Source organism: Callithrix jacchus, chromosome 5 (genome assembly GCF_049354715.1).
Source record: "Callithrix jacchus isolate 240 chromosome 5, calJac240_pri, whole genome shotgun sequence".
Taxonomy (NCBI): domain Eukaryota; kingdom Metazoa; phylum Chordata; class Mammalia; order Primates; family Cebidae; genus Callithrix; species Callithrix jacchus.
This window is the reverse complement of record NC_133506.1, coordinates 38,994,399-39,013,909: the sequence shown is the minus strand read 5'-3', so window position 1 is coordinate 39,013,909 and position 19,511 is coordinate 38,994,399. Positions and strand designations below refer to the sequence as shown.

Sequence of the window (19,511 nt, the reverse complement as noted above, 5' to 3'; positions counted from 1 at the left end):
TGGGCTCAAGCAGTCATCCCACCTCAGCCTCCTGAGTAGCCAGGACTACAAGGCAGCATGCACCACCATGACTCATAATTAAAAAAAAAAATGTAGCCAGGACTACAAGGAAGCGTGCACCACCATGATTCATAATTTAAAAAAACTTTTTCAGCTGAGCGCGGTGGCTCATGCCTGTAATTCCAGCACTTTGGGAGGCCAAGGCACGCGGATCATGAGGTCAAGAGATGGAGACCATCCTGGCCAACATAGTGAAACCCTGTATCTACTTAAAAAAAAAAAAAAAAAATTAGCTGGGTGTGGTGGCGCACATCTGTAGTCCCAGCTACCTGGGAGACTAAGGCAGGAGAATCACTTGAACCTGGAAGGCGAAGGTTGCAATGAGCTGAGATTGCACCACTGCATTCCAGCCTGAATGACAAAGCGAGCCCCATCTCCAAAAAAAAAAAAAAGATAAAGCTCACATGCTAGACTGTAGAAAGAAAATTAAAAATGTTAAATTAAAAAAAGATAAAGCTATGAATATAACAAAGTCCAAAGTAAAATGTGAAAAATAGATAAAATGTGTTATTATAAATAATGTAATGATCTTTTCAGGAATCTTCTCTACTGAATCATATATTATTACTCATTGAGAACTGAAAGGAAGCATTTCTTTCAAGTTTCCTATCATGTTTCTTCTAAATAAGTTTTTTGCTTCTGCCTGACAGAAACAGTGAATCTTGTAACTCCTGTGTTTTCTTATTTGTTTTCACCATCAAGAGACAGCAGTCAAATTTGAAGTCTGTTTCTGGCAAGTAAACAGATTTGTATGATACTCACTTCTGTGTGCTCACTCAACAAATAATTCCTGAATGTCCACTACATACCAGGCAGTTCTACACAGTAGGAGTATAGCAACAGTGAAAGATGCCAAGGCAGGCCATCATGGAACATTATATGGGGAGGAGAGGCACATACTAAACAAAAAAACTAGTAAGATGTCAGGAACTGATAAGTATTAAGAAGACAATAAATCAGAGGAGAAAGATAGAGACAGGGAAGCGGCGGGGAGTGCGGCTTGTCAGAGGAGCCCTGAGTGAGGGAGGAAGTCATGCAGTTATCTTCTAAAATGTCCCTGGCAGAGGCAAGAGCAAGAACAGGCTGAAGGGTGCCAGGAATTTTCACAGAACAGCAGGCCACTCAGAGCAGCTCCAGCAGAGGATCAGTGGTAGGAGTGAGCTTACAGAGCTAACAGCTCATCTTACCCCTATGCTATTTTTCTATTGTGGCTTCTCCTTCGCCTTCATTCTCTCAAACATTCAAGTTATGCATTCTCTCCTAAATCTCCACTATCTCTTTGGAAATTTTTAGCTGATTATCTTGTTTCCTATTTTATCAGAAAGACTGAAGCCCTAAGAATTTCCACAATTTTCAATCAACACCTTTTCTCATCCACCAGAGTCTGCATCCATGTTTCCCATCTGTTACTGAAGGATCCATGCTCCTGTCTAAAAGCTAAGACTGGGCTGGGTGTGTTGGCTCTCATCTGTAATCTCAGCACTTTGGGAGGCTGAGGTGGGTGGATCACTTGAAGTCAGGAGTGCGAGACCAGCCTGGCCAACATGGTGAAACCCCATCTATACTAAAAATACAACTATTAGATGGGTGTGGTGGTGCATGCCTATAGTCCCAGCTACTAAGGAGGTTGAGGCGGGAGGATTACTTGAACCCAAGAGGCGGAGGTTGCCGTGAGCTGAGATGGTGCTACTGCGCTCCAGCCTGGGTGACAGAGTGAGACTGTGTCTAAAAATGTGTGTGTGTGTGTGTGTGTGTGTGTGTGTGTGTGTGTGTATTAAAAATAAAAGCTAAAAGCTAAGACCAGGCTGGGTATGGTGGCTCACATCTATAATCCAATACTTTGGGAGGCCAGGGTGGGATGACTGCTTGAGCCCAGGAGTTCCAGACCAGCCTGGGCAATAGAGTGAGATCCTGTCTTAAAACACACAAACAAAAAAAAGCTAAGACTTACCAAACCCCCTTTTTCCCATTCTCTCTTGCTTACTCTCATGTTTCACTCCAGCCATTCCCCTCACTGTCTCCTAAAGTATCCATTTTTCTCTCTGCTCGAACATTCCCAGAAGTATAAAAACATCCTGTGACTTCTTCCATCCAAAAAACATCTTTCTTGGCCGGGTGCAGTGGCTCATGCCTATAATCCCAGCACTTTGGGAGGCCGAGGCGGGTGGATCACGAACGAGGTCAAGAGATCAAGACCATCCTGGTCAACAAGGTGAAACCCCCTCTATTAAAAAAATACAAAAATTAGCTGGGCATGGTGGTGCACGCCTGTAGTCCCAGCTACTTGGGAGGCTGAGGCAGGAGAATTGCTTGAACCCAGAAGGCGGAGGTTGCGGTGAGCCAAGATTGTGCCATTGCACTCCAGTCTGGGTAACAACAGCGAAACTCTGTTTCAAAACAAAACAAAACATCTTTCTGTTGTTGTTTTGAGACGGAGTCTCGATCTATTGCCCAGGCCTGAGTGCAGTGGCACAACCTCGGCTCACTGTGATGACCTCCGCCTCCCAGGTTTAAGTGAGCCTCTGGCCTCAGCCTCCTGAGTAGCTGGGATTACAGGCATGAGCCACGCCCGGCTATTTTTTTGTATTTTTAGTAGAGTTGGGGTTTCATTGTATTAGCCAGGACGGTCTCGATCTCCTGACCTCATGATCTGCCTGTCTCAGCTTCCCAAAGTGCTGGGATTACAGGCGTGAGCCACCACACCTGACCCAAAAAATACCTTCTTGACCTTACTTCCTCCGGCTCACTGCTGACCCTGGCCCTTACCCATGCTCTGTTCCTCTCTGTAGAAAATACCTCAAAAGAGCTATCTATATCTGCTATCACCAATTCTCTCTTAAACCAACTTCAAATAAGCTTTTGCTCCCACCATGTCATAAAAAAGACTTTGTCTATATCACCAGTGACCTCCATGTTGTTAAATCTGATGATAAATTCTCAGCCCTCATTTTTTATGATCCATCAGAAGTATCTGACACAGCTGATTACCTTTTTCATCTTGGTAAGACTTTCTTTACTTGGCTCCCAGAATACCATGCACTTGATTTTCTTCATCTCACACTGGCTGATGCTTTCCATCTTTTCTCTTGGCTTTTCTCTTTTTTTTTTTTTTGAGGCAGAGTCTTGCTCCGTTGCCCAGGCTGGAGTGCAGTGGTGCCATCTTGGCCCACTGCAAACTCTGCCCCCTAGGTTCAAGCGATTCTCCTTCGTCAGCCTCCTGAGTAGCTGGGATTATAGGCATGTGCCACCATACTTGGCTAATTTTTGTATTTTTAGTAGAGACAGGGTTTCATCACCATACTGGCCAGGCTGATCTCAAACTCCTGACTCCATGGATCCACCTGCCTCAGCCTCCCAGAGTGCTGGGATTACAGGCATAAGCCACCGTGCCCGGCCATCTCTTTCTGCATACTTAGTGCTAGATAATAGCATTACCAGTTGACCAGATACCCAGGGAGAAATGGGGGTGACAACCATCTCCATTTACTGATGGTGTTCCTGGGACTTAGGACTCTCTGTGCTAAAACCAGGAGAAGTGTGGGGCAAAATGAAAGAAGCTGGTCACCCTAAATGCTTGATCCAGAGTCTGGAACATGCAGGGGCTAAGAACCTCTGGCAGTTCCTCTGCATCAACCCCTCATGCCTAGCCCAGTTTCTTTGTTGACCTCATCATAGATCTGAGAACATATTTTGCATGCCACATTTACTGTAATTCTAACTCCCGTCTCAGGCTCATGTTTCCAAGCCAAACACTCTAATGGAGCACAATGTAGCTCAGAGGCCCACAGGTACTTACTCGATGACACTGTGGAAGGAGGTTGTATCCAGCTGGAAGACAGACAGGTTGAAGAGGGTGGTAAAGTCCCTCGGGATCTCATCGCTCTCCTGGAGACACTCCCGATTCCGCTTTGATAGGGTTGCTGTGTGGGGCAGCATCACGTAGTCAGAAATCTGAAAGCCACAAGAGAGTTCCTTTCAGCACAGTAAGAACAAGAATTTATTCTGTCACGTCTCCACTGTTTCAGGTCTAAACCTGTAACCTTTATACTTTCTTGCCAAGAAATTTTACTGTTCATGATCACTGACCACTAAATCTTAAATAAGCCAATCTACGTGGAAAGAGGAACAAAACTCACTTGGCTAAACCCCAGCAGTGGCTAAATTCAACTCTCCAATTACACCAGTACTCATGGCTGAACACAGCTGGAGAAACACACAAACCTGTCAACTGGTCTTTTGATTTCATGATCTCTGATCTTGAGTGCTCAGCAATCAACTACATCTCCGCAGTCTACTCAGTTTCCCATTCTTCTAGACAATACTTCCCTTTTGTCGTTCAGCTGTCAAAATAATTTTCCCAGCTGGGTGCAGTGGCTCACACCTGCAACACTTTGGGAGGCTGAGGTGAGTGGACTGCTTGAGCACAGGAGTTGGAGACCAGACTGAGCAATATGGCAAAACCCTATCACTACAAAATTACAAAAAAATTTAGCTCAGCATGGTGGCATGTGCCTGTAGTCTCAGCTATTTAGGAGGTTGAGGTGGGAGGATCACCTGAGCCCAGGAGGTCGAGGCTGCAGTGAGCTGTGATCATACCACTGCACACCAGCCTGGGTGACTAAGACTTTATCTAAAAAAAATTGGTTTTCCCTTTCACCATTTTAGCAATGACCTTATATTCAATTTTAGTAAGAAAATAGAGGCAATCATGAAAGAAAGTCCACAAGCTCCCACCACATGTACCCACCCACTAGCATCCAGGCCTTGTCCTCTTGGTTACTCCTGGTGCATGACAGAGCACCTGTGATGCCAGTACAGACAGTTCTTCCATTGGTACACCAGATCCCAGTCCTTCTTCCCTACCCAAGGGCATCCCTCCAGCACTGCTGAGAGCCCTCAGTTATGACACATACTGCAGACTGGTTAAAAGTAAAAGACCAAGAAAGCCTAAATGCCCACCAACAGGAGAGTGGTTAAATATATTACACTTAAGGCTGGGCGTGGTAGCTCATGCCTGAAATCCAAGCTCTTTGGAGGCCAAGGAGGGCAGATCACCTGAGGTTGGGAGTTCAAGACCAGCCTGACCAACATGGTGAAACCCCATCTTAAAAATAAATAAATAAATATTACACTTAAACAATGAAGCAAAATATCCATATACACTTAATGTTTCCATATAAGGAGAGACATGCAGTTCTCTTGTTTCCTAAATCAAATCAGTCTCTGAGAAGCCATGTCCCTAGGTGAGGGAAGAAAGAGTCAGTGGACAGCCATCTTTGACTGTCTTCTCACCTACCTTCTATGACCAATGGCCAAGAAATCATTTTCCTGACATTTCAGAGTTTAAGAAATGGAGAGGCAGCCAAGCGCAGTGGCTCACGCCTATAATCCTGCACTTTGGGAGGCCGAGGCGGGTGGATCACGAGGTCAAGAGATCAAGACCATCCTGGTCAACAAGGTGAAACCCCATCTCTACTAAAAATACAAAAATTAGCTGGGCATGGTAATGCGCGCCTGTAGTCCCAGCTACTTGGGAGGCTGAGGCAGGAGAATTGCTTGAACCCAGGAGACAGAGGTTGCAGTGAACCAAGATCGTGCCATTGCACTCTGGTCTGGGTAATAACAGTGAAACTCTGTCTCAAAAAAAAAAAAAAGAAATGGAGAGGCCGGGTGCGGTGGCTCACGCCTGTAATCCCAGCACTTTGGGAGGCAGAGGTAAGGTGGGTGGATGACGAGGTCAAGAGATCGAGACCATCCTGGTCAACATGGTGAAACCCCGACTCTACTAAAAATACAAAAAATTAGCTGGGCATGGTGGTGTGTGCCTGTAGTCCCAGCTACTCAGGAGGCTGAGGCAGGAGAATTGCCTGAACCCAGCAGGCGGAGGTTGCGGTGAGCTGAGATCGTGCCATTGCCCTCCAGCCTGGGTAACAAGAGTGAAACTCCGCCCCCGCCCCCCCCAAAAAAATGGAGAAACAATCGCAGAGTAAGCAGAGTTTGAATTAGGAGACCTGGATTTGGAACATGGCTCTGAACTTGCCTGCCATTTGAATACACTGCAATCCTGAAAGATTTTAGTTTCCCCATCTATAAAACAGGAATAAGACCACCTGCCTCCCAGGGCAGTTGTGAGGATTAAGTAAGATGACTTATGTGGAAGAATACAACACACAATGCCTGAGACATTGCCATCTATTAACTTAGCCCTCACAATCATCCTGTGAGGCAGAGAAAACAGGTATTAGTGCCCCCTCTTCACAGATAAGAAAACTAGAATGAAGGCTGGGATTGGTGGCTCACGCCTGTAATCCCAGCACTTTGGGAGGCCAAGGTAGGTGGATCACTTGAGGTCCGGAGTTTGAGACCAGCCTGGCCAACATAGTGAAACCCCGTCTCTACTAAAAATAAAAAAGTAGCCAGTCATGGTGGTGCACATCTATAATCCCAGGTACTCGGGAGGCTGAGACAGGAGAATTGCTTGAACCCGGGAGACAGAGTTGCAGTGAGCCAAGACTGCCCCAGCCTTGGGTGACAGAGTGAGAATCCATCTCAAATAATAAAAAAATAAATTAAATAAGATAAAATAAAATATAAAATTAAAAAAACAGAAAACTAGGGATGAAAAATGGTCAGAAAGAACCTGTATAAGGTCCAAGAGCCAGTGGTGATTTCACTGTGTTGGTTTCACCACTCTCCATTGTCTGATGAATATTATCATAATGCCTTTAGAATTCTTTTTTTTTTTGAGACGGAGTTTTGCTATTGTTATCCGAACTGGAGTGCAATGGCGTGATCTCGGCTCACCACAACCTCCGCCTTCTGGGTTCAAGCAATTCTCCTGCCTCAGCCTCCCGAGTAGCTGGGACTACAGGTGCACACCACCACGCCCAGCTAATTTTTGTATTTTTAGTAGAGACGGGGTTTCACCTTGTTGACCAGGATGATCTCGATCTCTTAACCTCGTGATCCACCCACCTCGGCCTCCCAAAGTGCTGGGATTATAGGCGTGAGCCACCGTGCCTGGCCTGCCTTTAGAATTCTTAAATCTAAAGGCAACAGAATTATAGTTTGCAACATAAATTTTGATACTCTTTGTTTCTTTCTGAGAAAATTTCATATTTCTGAAAAAAGTATTTCTTTGTGAAAGCCCATTTTGAAAGTTTGGGCTAGAGTGCCCATAATTTAAATTCTGATTTATATACATGCATACATATATATGCTTCCCCCTCCAATGAATTAATTAATTACATATTTTGTTTATTGACTTATTTTTTTTGCCTCCCCATTATTTTAAACAATGTGACCTTCATCTCCCCAAAATAATTCCTTCTTTCCATTTGTCTTACAGATGAGGTAAGATAGACATGTATTCCTTTTGAGTTGTTACAAGTGGTATTGAGAAGCTGGACCCATTTTTCATTTAAAAGTTTCTAATAATTCGTAGCATCCTACCTCTGGGTCCTCAGCATCAATCTGGTTTAGGTGGATGTCTCCTGTTGTAAGCCACTGGAAAACAACATCCTAAATAAAAAAAAAAAAAAAACATAATTAAGATAGTTTGTTATTTGAAAAGAACTGAGGGTCAGGACTAGAAAATTAAATCAAGAAAAATGATAAATGAAAAAAGATTAAACCAGTGATTCAGAAAAGGGTAGCTAGCCTTGTCTTGATGCAATCATATGAGAACTCAAAGGTTTTCTTCACCCCCTAATGCAACGTTTTTTTTTTTTTTGAGACAGAGTCTCACTCTGTTGCCCAGGCTGGAGTTCAGTGGTGTGATCTTGGCTCAATGCAATCTCTGCCTCCTGAGTTAAGGTGATTCTCCTGTCTCAGCCTCTTAAGTAGCTGGGATTACAGGAACCTGCCACCACGACAGGCTGATTTTTGTACTTTTAGCAGATGGAGTTTCACCATGTTGGTCAGCCTGGTCTTGAACTCCTGATCTTAGGTGATCTGCACCTTGGCCTCCCAAAGTGGCAGGATTACAGGCATGAACCACCGTGCCCATCATAATGCAACTTTTATTATCAGAAATTTATAATTTATCTACTTTTTTAAATAATTTATCTTTAAGCACTCTAACCTCTAACCACAAGCTAAAATTTATTAAAACTTGTTCACAATCCTGATTAATCTGTTTCCAACCCAAATGCCCATTGATGATAGACTGGACAGAGAAAATGTGGCACATATACACCATGGAACACTATGCAGCCATAAAAAACGATGAGTTCATGTCCTTTGTAGAGACATGGGTGAACCTGGAAACCATCATTCTCAGCAAACTGACACAAGAACAGAAAATCAAATACCACATGTTCCCACTCATAGGCAAGTGTTGAACAATGAGAACACATGGACACAGGGAGGGGAGCATCACACACTGAGGTCTGTTGTGGGGGAATAGGGGACGGACAGTGCGGAGTAGGGAGATGGGGAGGGATAACATGGGGAGAAATGCCAGATATAGGTGATGAGGATGGAGGCAGCAAACCACATTGCCATGTATGTACCTATGCAACAATCTAGCATGTTCTTTATATGTACCCCAGAAGCTAAAATGAAATAAAATGGATAAATAAATAAAGTAAAACTTTTAAAAAGCAGAATATCTAGGCAAGGCGTGGTGTCTCACACCTGTAATCTCAGCACTTTGGGAGGCTGAGGCGGATGGATCACCTGAAGTCAGGTGTTCGACACCAACCTGGCCAACATGATGAAACCCCGTCTCTACTAAAAATATAAAAATCAGCCTGGTGTGGTGGCAGGCGCCTGTAATCCCAACTATTCAGCAGGCTGAGGCAGGAGAATCGCTTGAACCTGGGAGGTGGAGGTTGCAGTGACCCAAGACGGTGCCATTACACTCCAGCCTGGGTGAGATAAGGAGACTCCATGTCCAAAAAAAAAAATAGAATATCTAGATCTCCCATAATGTGTCTAGAGACATTTGAAACTTCATGTAAATTCCACAGAAATAAGATCTTAATCTCCCAATATAACAATTATAAGGCTGAAGGAATTTATTTCATGAAAAAAATAGTTCAGCGGGAGTTTCTTCCTCTCACTGGAATCACACCAATGGACAGCTCTGACACATGGTCTACAGATATTTGCTTCCTCCCTCTGCCATCCTCCAGAAGACATGTTCCCTTTGCATTATTTTGACAAAATTGCAATGCCTTTACTTTACTTGCCACATCAGTCAGTGAGCACACCTCTACAGAACCCATCCTAATTACCATTCCATGACATCGGCCCCTCCTCTCCATTCACACCTTTACTCCCATAATTCAGGTCTCTATTCTTTCTTGCCTAGTAATACCACTGGCTTCCTAACTGGATCTAGGCTGCTTCCTCCTTTCCACCTTCCACACAACTGACAGAAGAGTCTTTCTGGGCCAGGTGCAGTGGCTCACACCTGTAATCCTAGCACTCTGGGAGGCTGAGCTGGGCGGATCACCTGAGGTTAGGAGTTTGAGACCAGCCTGACCAACACGGAGAAACACCGTCTCTACTAAAAATACAAAATCAGCTGGGTGTTTTTAACGCATGCCTGTAATCCCAACTACTCGGGAGACTGAGACAGGAGAACTGCTTCAACTCAGGAAGCAGAGGTTGCGGTGAGCGGAGATCAGGCCATTGCACTCCAGCCTGGGCAACAAAAGTGAGACACCATCTCAGAAAAAAAAAAAAAAGAATCTTTCTAAAACATTCTAGAATTTCTTTCATTAACAACAACAACAAAGAGGTTTCCAAAACACAGATCTGGCATTGCCCAAGGCTGCAGAAAACCCAAGGGCTCCCTGTGGCTTTCAGCATCAAGTTCAAGCTCTTTGGCCTTACACGTGATACTGCTGTTGAACTTGTTCCTCTCTGTCTCTCCAGGCTCAGCTCCCACCCTGCCTGGCATGCTTAGAAATACCCTTCTGGGTTTACTAATTTGTCTTTCTCGCTCAGTGTATTACAGATTTTTCCAAAGCAGGGACTATGCCTGACTTGCCTTTGTATTCTTAGTGCCTGGCATATAATGGGTTCTGAGTAGCTGGTTTTAAATGAGCAAATAAACTTGTCAGTATTTTTTTCAATGACATGAAAATAGGACTTATACATTGTACATTAATGTGACAAAAAAAAAAGCTCACCATGATTTTGCTGTTTTCTTCTTTGTCCAAATACTGGTCACTGAACATGTGACATGAACCAAGCACTGCCAGCTTCCCACCTTGGTTCTATTAACAACAAAGCAGGGTCAGATACTCAAATCTGAAAATGCATCTCATGTATCCTAGTCCCCAGACACTTTTCAGAATCATGCTGGCAACTGTCTTATATACTGAAGAATGCCAATTCACAACTAGATTTTAAAGTTTAGAAATACCAACCATAATAACTACTATACTTTAACCTGCCTCTCATTTTAGGCACTTCTGTATTTTTCTATTTAACAAAAACTAACATAAATTAATTCTACATTAGCTGGGTGTGGTGAGGCACAACTATAGTCCAGCTACTTGGGGCAGGAGAATCACTTGAGCCCAAGAGTTCGAGGTTACAATGAGCTATGACTGCACTACTGCACTATAGCCTGGGAGACAGAACAAAATCCTGCCTCTAAAAATTAAAAAAAAAAAAAAATTAAATTGATTCTACAGCATTTTCCCATTTTTATTTATCTTATAAATGAAGATCATAATTTTAAGGGAAAAAAAGATGAACCTAATGACAATCTGCACAGTTAAAGATACCTATGGCTACCAAAAAAAAGTATTTAAATAAGATCCAAATAGAAAAGCTAAGGCAGGCTGGGTGCAGTGGCTCATGCCTGTGATCCCAGCACTTTGGGAGGTCGAGATGGACGGATCACCCTGAGGTCAGTAGTTTAAGACCAGCTTCGTCAACATGGCGAGGTGAAACCCTGTTTCTACTAAAAATACAAAAATTAGTCGGACATGGTGGTGTGTGCCTATATACCCACAGCTACTTGGGAGGCTGCAGCGGAAGGATTGCTTGAACCCAGGAGGCAAAGTTACAGTGAGCTAAGATCATGCCACTGCACTCCACGCTGGGCAACAGAGTAAGACTCTGTCTCAAAGAAAGCTAAGGCAAGGCTGGGTGAGGTGGCTCATGCCTATAATCCTAACACTTTAGGAGGCCAAGGAGGGTGGATCACTTGAGTTCAGAAGTTCGAGACCAGCCTGAACGTGGTGATACCCTATCTCTACTAAAAATAAAAAAATTAGCCAGGCATGGTGGCATGTGCCTGTAATCCCAGCTACTCGGGAAGCTGAGGCAGGAGAATCCCTCAAACCTGGGAGGGGAGGTTGCAGTGAGCCAACATCATGCCACTGCACTCCAGCCTGGGCAAGAGAGTAAGACTCCATGTCACATAAAAAAGAAAACTAAGGCACAAGCATGAAAGAGTCACAAAATAACAACTGGCTAATGAGAAAAATTTTTAATAATTTTTTTTTTTGAGACAGTCTCACTCTTGTCGCCTAGAGTACAATGGCCTAATCTCAGCTCACTGTAACCTCTGCCTCCCAGGTTCAAGCAATTCTCCTGCCTCAGCCTCCTGAGTAACTGGGATTATAGGCATGCACTGCCATGCCTGGCTAATTTTTATATTTTTAGTGGAGATGGGGTTTCACCATGTTGGCCAGGCTGGCTCGAACTCCTGACCTCAGGTAATTCCCCTGCCTCGGCCTCCTAAAGTGCTGGGATTACAGGTGTGAGCCACTGTGCCTGGCCCCAATACTTGTAATTTTTAACAAATAAAAACAAAGTACTTTTGCCTATCAGATAAATTAATATGAAAAAATTATATAAACAGTGCTGATCAAGTTTTAGTGAAATGAGTTCTTCAAAAAAAAGGGAAGAAACCAACAAAAAAAAGAAATGAGTTCTTCTACACATTGTTGCTGAAACTGTTAACATATGCAACAAAGCAGTCTGAAACATAAAAAATTCTATGCACAGTTGTGTAGTTATAGTCACAAAAAATTAGAAATCCAAATGTTCTCAAAAAAGTAATTCAGAATAATGGAAACTTCTTCAGCAGTTAAATTTCATATCATAAAGGGTTTTCAGTAACATGGGAAAATGCTTCTAAAATATCACTGAGTTAAAAGAAAAAAAAGTACACTGTAATTTTTTTTTTCTTCCATTTTTAGAGACAGGGTGTCACTCTGTTCTGTCAGGATGGAGTGTAGTGGCACAACCACAGCTCACTATAGCCTTCAACTCCTGGGTTCAAGTGATCCTCAGTCCCCCCCAAGCAGCCAGGACTACAAGAGTACAACATGACATCCAGCTAACTTTTTTGTAAAGACAGGTCTTGTTATGTTGCCCAGGCTCGTATTGAACTCCTGGCCTCAAGTGATCCTACCTCCTTAACCTCCCAAAGTGCTAAGATTACAGGCTGAGTCAGCACGTCTCACCTATACTATAAATTATATAGCTATCCTACTTTAAAGCTTATGAGGCAAATAAAATAAGGCAAAGCAAAAGTGGGAGAGAGTGAATAATATGTCAGCCTGGGCTGTCTTGGGAGTTTTAGAGTAATGTGATGGGGGAATTCTTTTTTCCTTCTGCTTTATCTCTGTATTGTTCAATTTTTCTACAACTATTGTAATATTTCTGCAACGTTATTTTTTTTATTTTTTTTTTGAGACAGTGTCTTGCTCCGTTGCCCAGGCTGGAGTGCAGTGGCATGAACTTGGCTCACTACATCCTCTGCCTCCAGGGTTCAAGCCAATCTCTTGCTTCGGTCTCCCGAGTAGCTGGGGTCACAGGCACATACCATCACACCGGGTTAATTTTTTGTGGTTTTAGTAGAGACAGGGTTTCACCATGTTGGCCAAGCTAGTCTTGAACTCCTGACCTAAAGTGATTCACCTGTCCTGACTTTCCAAAGTGCTGAGATTATAGGAGTAAGCCACCACTCCCAGCCCAACAATGAGCATTAGTTTTGTAATGAGAAAAACAGTTCAATAGTAAGAATACAAAATGAAATTAGTTTTTCTAGCTACATCACATACAGGGAACAGGCAGTTATAATATCCCTAGGAAAAGAATTATACTAAGCCAGAGATGTAAGAGATATAAGTACATACTTTCTATACATTTTTTAAAAACTGGCAAAACAAACTCTGATTTGTACCACATCAAAAGCAAATGCTTCATAGCCCTCCACAAGCTAATTTTTTTTTTTTTGAGAAGGAATCTTGCTCTGTCTCCAGGCTGGAGTGCAGTACCGCCATCTTGGCTCACTGCCACCTCTGCCTCCTGGGTCCACGAAATTCTCATGCCTCAGGCTCCCAAGTCACTGGGATTACAGGCACATGCTACCACACTCAGCTAATTTTTATATTTTTAGTAGAGACAGGTTTCATATCATGTTGGCCAGGATGGTCACAATGTCCTGACCTCATGATCTGCCTTCCTCAGCCTCCCAAAGTGTTGGGATTACAGACATGAGCCACCGCACCCAGCCAATTTTTGTTTTGTTTTGTTTTTGAGACCGAGTTTTGCTCTTGTTGCCCAGGCTGGAGTGTAGTGGTACAATCTCGACTCACTGCAACCTCCACCTACCAGGCTCAAGTGATTCTTATGCTTTAGCCTCCCAAGTAGCTGGGATTACAGGAATATGCCACCACACCCAGCTAATTTTGTATTTTTAGTAGAGATGGGGGTTTCTCCACATTGGTCAGGTTGGTCTTAAACTCCCAACCTAAAGTGATCCACCTGCCTCAGCCTCCCAAAGTGCTGGGATTACAGGTGTGAGCCACTACGCCTGGCCAATTTTTATATTTTTAGCAGAGATTGGGTTTTATCATGTTGGCCAGGCTGGTCTCAGACGCCTGACCTCAAGTGATCCGCCCACCTTGGCCTCCCAAAATACTGGGATTACAGGCATGAGCAGCATGGTGGCAGATGCCTGTAATCCCAGCTACTCAGGAGGCTGAGGGAGAATTCCTTGAACCTGGGAGGCGGAGTTGCAGTGAGCCAAGATTGTGCTACTGCACTCCAGCCTGGGTGACAGAACAAGACTCTGTCTCTAAAAAATAAAAAGGCAGTGGGATGTTGGGTCACTACCTGAGACTAGCTGTGCCCACATTTCTATGGGATCTGTAGGAAAATAACTGGAAAAATCATTTCCTGATATGTTTTCCTAGGATAAACTAACAGCAATATAATTCTGTGTTATTTTGTATAATATGTTGACTCCATCTATTCCTGAATGTATTCTCTTTACACTGAGGGTGACAGCCCATAGTCACAGATAGGATTAAAAGTTATTTTAATCAATATGCTGCCATAGAATTAAAAAAACAGAAAAAAGAAAAAAATAACTTTAAAAGTTATAATACAGGTAGCCTCATGCTATAGTGAAAAAGCTTTGGGTTTAGAATAGTAAGAGCTAGGTTTAGGCCTTAACTTCATCGGTTGCTGGATAATCCACTGTTTCCCCATAAGCAAAATGCATAAAACTGAAATACTACTTTGCAGGACTGGCAGGAAGACCAATGAGAAAACATATAAAAGATTTCTGGAAATGGTAAGGTAGTTTTTATTATTTCAACAATAAAAATAACATCTATACCCATATCTAAGAAAGGCTGTACCTTTGAGTGATAGAAAGCCAGAATGGGTCTGTTAAGTGGGAAGCAAACAGAGCCTGTAGACAGAACAGCCACTGCTGGTTTCATGACACTCAATGTGGCACCAAAAGGATATAGAAAGGTGAGAGCCCTGCAAGAAATTAAACACATTCAAATCTTAAAAACATGAATACAAAAATTCTAAAAATAATTTCAGCGTTTCTTAACAGTCTTTTTTGAAAGTCTCATTCTGTCACCCAGGCTGCAGTGCAGTGGTGGGATCTTGGATCACTGTAACCACCTCCCAGGTTTAGTAACCACCTCCCAGGTTTAAGCTATTCTCCTGCCTCAGCCTCCCAAGTAGCTGGGACTACATGTGCCTGCTATTGCACACAGCTAATTTTTGTATTTTTAGTAGAGCCAGGGTTTTACCATGTTGGCCAGGTAGGTCTTGAACTCCTGGACTCAAGTCATCTGCCTGCCTCAGCCTCCCAAAGTGCTGGGATTATAGCCATGAGCCACTGCACTCAGCCAAGTAACACTCCTCTTTGATTTATTATCAAACACAAAATTCCTTGTAAGCTTCGGTTTAACTTAAAAATTGGGACAACTCTAGCTACACATTTAACAAAGCATTTTAACAAATATGAAAGAAAATTAATAGGAAAGTATAAATGACTGTATCTGCGAGAACTAAAGTAGCCCCTAATGGAGCGGGGAGAAAGAGGATGGGGCCTCATCCAAGAACTGAACTCCAGCTATACTTGAGTTGCTCTGCAATAATATCTTAGTGGCAAATATGCTCTTTTTCCTTAGGTTTGGCTGGTGCTATCTCTAAGAATTAATGTCTGTCAATGGAAGGGTATGTTACTAGTTGAATGTCACATGAACAGAGGCATAAATATACTCCATATTGGACATCTCTACACAGATCTGCTTTGGAGTCCCTCCTCTGCTCTACACTGTCCTAACAAAGACTTGCCTTAGATTATCCAGAGTGAATTGGTCTGACCTGGGGCAATGTACTCCTGGAGAGGGTGTGGGATAGAGGAGCAGGGGTGATGTACAGATCCTGGGGTGAGGCCAACCCATGCAGGACGGGCTAGGGTTTTACTGAAAGGTGGAGCTCTGCAAAGCTTGAAAGAATTGCTTTCAGAATGGAGAGAAACAGATCTCAAGACCAGAGCATAAGGTTAGAAACCAGGGGGAAGCGCCCATGAGGAGTTCCTCATAGAGATTTTAATTTACCTTTTTCTTTAGACCACAAAAATTCTTTTTAGCTTAAGTTTAAAATTATTTCCCTCCAGTGTTTTTGCTTTTTAAGACAGGGTCTTACTTTGTTGCCCAGGCTGGAGTGCAGTGGCATGAACATGGCTCACTGCAGCCTCAATTTCCTGGGCTCAAGTGATTCTCTTGCCTTAGCCCCCTGAGTAGCTGGGATAACAGGTGCATGCCACCACACCCAACTAATTTTTGTAGTTTTTGTAGAAATGGTGTTTCACTATGTTGCCCAGGCTGGTCTCGAATTCCTGAGCTCAGGACATTTACCCACTTTGAATTCTCAACATGCTGGGATTACAAGGGTAAAACACCAGGTCTGGCCTCCCTCTGGTGTTAATCTTCCCCATTCCTTCAGTAAAGTCTCATGTATCCTATGACTTTTGTTGTCATACCATGAAAGAGAAGTGGTACCTGACCCAGATTATCCTTACTCTCCCTTCCACCCTTACTCCAGCAGTATCCCAGCAAGGTGGATTACAGCCCATGAGCTCCAGGCCAGAAGCAGAAGAAAATGAGCAGTTGTCCATGGACGAAGAAAAGGTAAGTGGGAGAAATAGTCATATGGAGGTCAATGCACATCTATCCCCACCACTTTCCCCAAATGCAATCAATGGAAGATGATTCTCAAGACAGAAGGGAGTAATAAGATAAAAACTATCCACTATTATTTACATGCCTCTATTTCTTTTATTACTACTAAGAAATAAATGAGACTAGGCAGTGTGGTGGCTCATGCCTGTAATTCCAGCACTTTGGGAGGCTGAGGCGGGTGGATCACCTGAGGTTAGGAGTTCGAGCCCAGCCTGGCCAACATGGTCAACCCTGTCTCTACTCAAAATACAAAAATTAGCCGGTGTGGTGGCAGGCACCTGTAATTCCATGTACTCAGGAGACTAAGGCAGGAGAATTGCTTGAACCCGGGAGGTGGAGGTTGCTGTGAGCTTAGCTGGCACAACTGCACTCCAGCGGGGGTGAAACTCTGAAAAGAAAAACAAAAAAACAGAAATCAATGAGATTGACATTTTGATAAGACTAAGTATAAACTTAAACACCCATCCCCAAAACAGAACTTTCCAAACCACATGTGAATGAATAAGATTAGCTCAGTGAAAAGTTGGGGAAAGAGTTTTCCTAAAAGAGAGAATAGCTTGTGTAAAGTCCCTAAGGTGAGTACAAGCTTCACTTATTTAAGGATTCAAACAAAGATAGTGTGGCTACAACAGAGTGAGAGAAGGAAGAAGGGACCTAATAGGAAATGAGGATAAATGAGAATCTGAGACTCCAACAGGCCAAGATATCTCAAAGTCTACCAGGAAGCTGTGTTTCCTAGATGACCCAGGAAAGGAACAACTAAACATATTCCCTTCACCAAAATTAATTACAAAGTCATAATGCAACAACAGGTAGGGTACCATGCTTTAAACTTTACAAAGCACTTTCACAAATATCACTTCACTGAAATTTTCCAACAATTTTGTAAGATTAACATTGTCTCCATTACACAGATAGCGAAACAGTTACTACGCCTTGGGTTACCCTTGGAAAGTAAGAGAGAAATCAGAAATTTCTAACAATTCCTTCTAACTCCAAGTCTACAGTTCGTTTACCTAAACCAATTGGATAAGCCGACAGAAAGTCAAATAATTAGATTGATTATTGATGGTCAAAAATATTAACTCTGTGAATGATGTTGCTATACAATTTCCCCCTTTACGACTTTACTTTGGTTTCTACTAAGAAAGGTATTCCCTACTCCAAGAATTTAAAATATACATACACACACACACACACACACACACACACACACACACACAATTTTTTTTTGTTAGAGTCTCACTCTGTTGCCAAAGCTGGAGTGAGTGTAGTGGTGTAATCTCAGCTCATTGCAATCTGCACTTCCCAGGTTCAAGCAATTCTCCTGCCTCAGCTGCCTGGGTAGCTAGGATTACAGGCATGTGCCACAACGTACAGCTAAGTTTTGTATTTTTTAGTAAAGATGGGGTTTCACTTGTTGGCCAGGTTGGTCTTGAACTCTTAACTTCAGGTGATCTGTCTGCCTCAATCTCTCAAAGAGCTGGGATTACAGGCATGAGCCAGAGTAACCAGCACTTCTCCATTCCATTTCATTTATCTCATTTCAATATTTCATTTCATTTCATCATTTTTTTTTTGAGACAGAGTCTTACTCTGTTGCCAGGCTGGAGTGCAGTGGCATGATCTCGGCTCCCTGCAACCTCCACCTCCCAGGTTCAAACAATTCTCCTTCTTCAGCCTCCTGAGCAGCTGAGACAACAGGCACGTACCACCATGCCCAGCTCATTTTTGTATTTTTAGTAGAGTTGGGGTTTCACCATGTTGGCCAGGATGGCCTCCATCCCTTGACCTCGTGATCCGCCTGCCTTGGCCTCCCAAAGTGCTGGGATTACAGGCATAAGCCACCACGCCTGGCCTCATTTCACCATTTCTTTTTTTTTTTTCTATTATTTCTTTTTTCATTTCATCATTTCATTTTATTTCTTCGAGACAGAGTCTCGCTCTGTTCTACAGGCTGGAGTGTAGTGGAGGGATCTTGGCTCACTGCAACCTCCACATCCCAGCAATTTTCCTGCCTCCACCTCCCAAGTAGCTGGGATTACAGGCCTGCACCACTATGCCCAGCAAATTTTTGTATTTTCGTATATATTTTTTTGAGACAGAGTTTCAGTCTTTTTGCCCAGGCTGGAGTGGAATGGTGCAATCTCGGCTCACTGCAACCTCTGCCTCCCAGGTTCAAGTGATTCTCCTACCTCAGCTTCCCAAGTAGCTGGGACTTACAGGCACCTGCCATGGCACCTGGCTAATTTTGTATTTTTAGTAGAGACAGGGTTTCATTACATTGGTCAGGCTGGTCTCGAACTCCTGATCTGAGGTGATCAGGAGCCCATTTCAGTCTCCCAAAGTGCTGGGATTATAGGCATGAGCCACTGCCTCTGGTATATGCTTTCATTTTTAATATTTCATTTCTAATATTAAAAATTATAGCCTATCCAGAACGTATTTTGGGGTATGATATGAAAATTAAACTGTTTCTCCAAATGGTTAGCTAGAATTATGTCATCCATCTCTAATTACTTTTACTATACACAAATAACCCCCACCCTCCACATTATTTTCATTACTAAAACTTTGCAACATACTTTAACTACATAAAAATGTCAATTTTTATTGGGTAAAATATCTCAAAGTACAGAGGTATTATACATTTTTTACTATTTCTTTACTAGGACCAGATCTTATTTTATTTATTTATTTTTTTAAGACAGTCTTGCTCTGTCACCCAGGCTGGAGTATAGTGGCATGATCACAGCTCACTGCAGCCTCGACCTCCTGGGTTCAAGCAATCCTCTTGCCTCAGCCTCCAGAGTAGCTGGGACTATGGGTGTGTGCCACCACATCTGGCTAATTTAAAAATATTTTTTGTAGAGACAGGGTCCCACTATGTTGCCCAGACTGGTCTTGAACTCTTGGCCTCAACCCATCCATCCGTCTTGATCCCCCAAAGTGCTGGGATTATAGGTGTGAGCCACTGCA

General features: G+C 43.1%; 1 protein-coding gene across 7 annotated transcripts in view; it reads right to left on the bottom strand.

Annotated features, from left to right (window-relative positions):
- The window catches only part of IFT52 (intraflagellar transport 52), a 52,551-nt gene that overhangs the window by 13,357 nt on the left and 19,683 nt on the right, over nt 1-19,511 (bottom strand). For 2 of the 7 annotated variants that reach the window (XM_035298653.3, XM_035298656.3), the window contains 4 exons: nt 14,685-14,811; nt 10,203-10,289; nt 7,513-7,581; nt 3,857-4,011 (listed from right to left, as the gene is read on the bottom strand). In XM_035298653.3, coding sequence (XP_035154544.1) covers nt 3,857-4,011; nt 7,513-7,581; nt 10,203-10,289; nt 14,685-14,811 — 438 coding nt within the window. Of the gene's footprint in view, nt 1-3,856; nt 4,012-7,512; nt 7,582-10,202; nt 10,290-14,684; nt 14,812-16,810; nt 16,921-19,511 lie in introns of all 7 variants that reach the window. The other 5 variants (XM_078371721.1, XM_078371722.1, XM_078371718.1 and 2 more) reach the window with 4 other exon arrangements.